The sequence below is a fragment of the Triticum dicoccoides genome, chromosome 1B (assembly GCF_002162155.2).
Source record: "Triticum dicoccoides isolate Atlit2015 ecotype Zavitan chromosome 1B, WEW_v2.0, whole genome shotgun sequence".
Taxonomy (NCBI): Eukaryota; Viridiplantae; Streptophyta; class Magnoliopsida; order Poales; family Poaceae; genus Triticum; species Triticum dicoccoides.
Genome location: NC_041381.1, coordinates 102163416 through 102166676, shown reverse-complemented (window position 1 = coordinate 102166676; position 3261 = coordinate 102163416). Strand labels below are relative to the sequence as shown.

Genomic DNA, 3261 nt, shown 5'->3' with positions numbered 1-3261 from the left:
CGATTCTTTCTTGAAGATATGAAATTTGGTGAAACCTTCAAACATATTTACCACAGCCTCCAAGTGTCACGTAATAACACCATGCCAAGTTTCATGTTTCTCACACTTCACTCGCATTTTTTGAAATTAAAAAACCAACACGATTCATGTTTGAGATCGAGTTGGCTTCCCAGGATGTTTGGAATTCCTCTTGTTTTCTTTGATAAGGCCTAAACATAAGTTCATTGACACAAATAGAATTTTTAACCAATTTTTGATAATTTTTTTACACACTTACAGTTTGAATTTGAGTTATATCCGTCAAATTGAATGACTAGAAATGCACGTAATGGTTTAAATATAGCAACGAGCCCAGGAAAGGCCAATTTTGACATGGAACATGTGATGGTATATATTGATTGTAGAAAAAGTTTCAAGGTCAACCAATGAAGCAACCGACACTTCACAATCAAACCTGACCTGTTCCTTCTCAAAACCACGATTCTTACTTGAACATGGTTCATTTTCTAGGTAGTGTACATAACAAAATTTACGGAACCTTCTCAAAATTTTACCACGACCTCTAGGGATCATATAATGACACCATGTTTATGTCTTCAGAATTCGCTTGCATTTTTTAGAATAAAAAACCCAATAAGTTTCATGTTCTGGGTTGAGTCTTGGCACCCTGATATTGGAAATTCTTCTTTTTTCTTGGATATAATATTTAAACATAGACTCATTAATATAAATATTATTTTTGAATACAATTTCCCCCAACCTTTTTTCATATCTGCAAAGGGGAAAAAGACAATAAAAGAGAACAAAATAAAAAATAATTTAAAGAATGAAAATATAGAGAAGGAAATAAATAATATAATGAAAATACAACAAAACAAAGTGTAACACTAGGCAAAGATAATGAAAACATTAAAAAATAATAATTTTTTGTCGGTGTTTTTTGTTTGCCAAGTGTAACACTAGGCAAACCAGGAGCTGACCGAGTGTATTTTCCTATGAACTCGGCAAAGGGTTTGCTTGCCGAGTGCCCGAAAAAAAGACACTCGGCGAACGAGCATGCACTTGGCAAACATGCCGATTCCGGTAGTGTGCATGCTAGTCATCCTCCGCTCTCCAAATTGCACTAGCTGATCTCCTGTTTGATGAATTCGTCATCGCTCCATCAACATTAAGTTTGCAGATGCCACTGGGCGGTTTCGTTTTCACTGGAGAATTACCTACCTTTACATTCTTCTTTGCTAGAAACTTGAGCTCACTGATAAGTCCATTAGCAAACACGATGATTATTACACGGCAACTGAAAAGTTGATTCGAGGATTGCTTTACGCCTGGCTGATCAGATCGCCCATAAAATAATGAGCACCTTGTGATGAACTCTTCACTAGTTAACAGTATCCTGGAGCTCCATTAGCCATTCCCGTGGGTCACCAGCGGCACTTCTCAAGATATGCTCACTGAACTCTTCATCAACTAAAGCACATATGCACACACACACACACCGTGCCATTGTGCAGCTAATCAGGGAGTGTTTCCAGTAGTCTTCTCCATCTTCGCAGATAGTGCAAAACATCTAGGCAATTCGATGGGATTGATGGTTGTGAGAAGAAGGAATTATGGAACAACAAAATCTAAAGATGAGGCATTAGCTCAGGGATCAGGTAACTAATGATCATATATTATTTGCCAACATAAAGTGGGTAGCTTTTCACATAGTACAAACTGCATATGTCTTTTTTCGGTCCTAAGGCTGCCCGTAATGGAAGTATCATAGGTAGTATCATGCATGTCAACTAATCACTTTTGATGAGGTGACGTAGAATTAAATGAAGAAAGAGATGTTTGAGTATCATATCATGATACTGTATCATATTAAATAATGTGTTACTTTGTGTCATGCATGTTAATAAATATAGCCCTCTATAATACCAACATATGATACTATGCATTACGGATGTACTATCATACACTAGTATCATATGCATAATACTAGTATATGATACACCCCATTACAAGCAGCCTAAGTATATACATAGGAGCGCCTTAAATAGCATTAAATAATGAATATTTTCATATATTTTTTATATGTCGCATGATAGAGTTGGTGATTTTGTACAGTATGAGATTACTAGAAAGGTGATGCATGCAAAAAAAAATATCAGCAGTTATTTGGCAAGTGTGGCTATAATGGGGCTGCCATTAATGAGTATAGACTGTCAACAACTTGCTTTTTTTGTCGCCTCTGCCTATCCTCTACTCATACTTTGGGAGGCATTAATTTCTCAATCAACATCCGCTTGAACCTTCTTGATTTACTTAAATGATAAGCAAGTCCACATACCTTATTCTTCCTACCTTCTTCTTCCCCGTATGTCTTTGTTGATTCAAAACTACCAACTCTTCTATACACTCCTGTATGCCTTCCACACCTTCCATGGCACCAACACTGAATAATGCTTCAAATTCTTCCTATATGCTACTTCGAGTGTTGTTCTTTCGTTTGGTCCTTGGTCTTCAAGTTGAGTCTTCCCTTTCCATGGAGATAATTGCCTTTTGGTTGTGGCTCCAACAAGGGAATGGCCAAGTTGGTTACCTTCAGTACATATACTCTCTTGGTGACAACCATTTTCGCGCAATTGTTTCTTCTGCAAAACGTTTTCTGGAAGTTCTCCATTTTGCGTTCGGTGGTTCAGAGGCCAGATCTATACCGAGAAGTGACTTTCAGAACCAAGCTATTGAAGGAATTTCTCTCTACCTCAATACTATCTGTTATGAGGCCTTAGAAGATCTTCGAGAAAGGATAGAGATGAATTTTGTCCGTAATCAGATGACATACCTGCGCCAAGAAGCCTATGGACAGTCCAGGACTGATCGGGTTCCTACTGCAAGCTCGGTAAGACTGGGGTTAATATTTAGTTATCCAAGATCTGATCTGTTAGTAGTAGAAGATTTTACACTATTGTGATTTGCTTTATCATCTATGCAGATGAAAGATCTATACCAAGAGGCCTATGGAGAATCATCGCATGAACAGATTCCTAATATCTCAGTAAGACTAGTGTTCATATATAGTTATTCAAGATCAGATCTGTTACTAGTACAAGGTTTTACCCTTTTGTGATTTGCTTTATCATCTATGCAGATGACAGATCTATACCAAGAGGCCTGTGGAGAATCATCGCATGAACAGATTCCTAATATCTCAGTAAGACCAGTGTTCATATTTAGTTATCCAAGACCATATCTGCTACTAGTACAAGGTTT

General features: G+C 37.3%; 1 protein-coding gene across 1 annotated transcript in view; it reads left to right on the top strand.

Moving 5' to 3' along the window:
- Nucleotides 1–2374: 2374 nt before the first annotated feature.
- Nucleotides 2375–3261, top strand: part of LOC119350194 — a 1129-nt gene continuing 242 nt past the window's right edge. Inside the window, exons 1-3 of the mRNA XM_037618142.1 lie at nucleotides 2375–2890; nucleotides 2984–3046; nucleotides 3140–3257. Coding sequence (XP_037474039.1) covers nucleotides 2414–2890; nucleotides 2984–3046; nucleotides 3140–3257 — 658 coding nt within the window. The 5' untranslated portion in view covers nucleotides 2375–2413. The remainder of the gene's footprint in view (nucleotides 2891–2983; nucleotides 3047–3139; nucleotides 3258–3261) is intronic.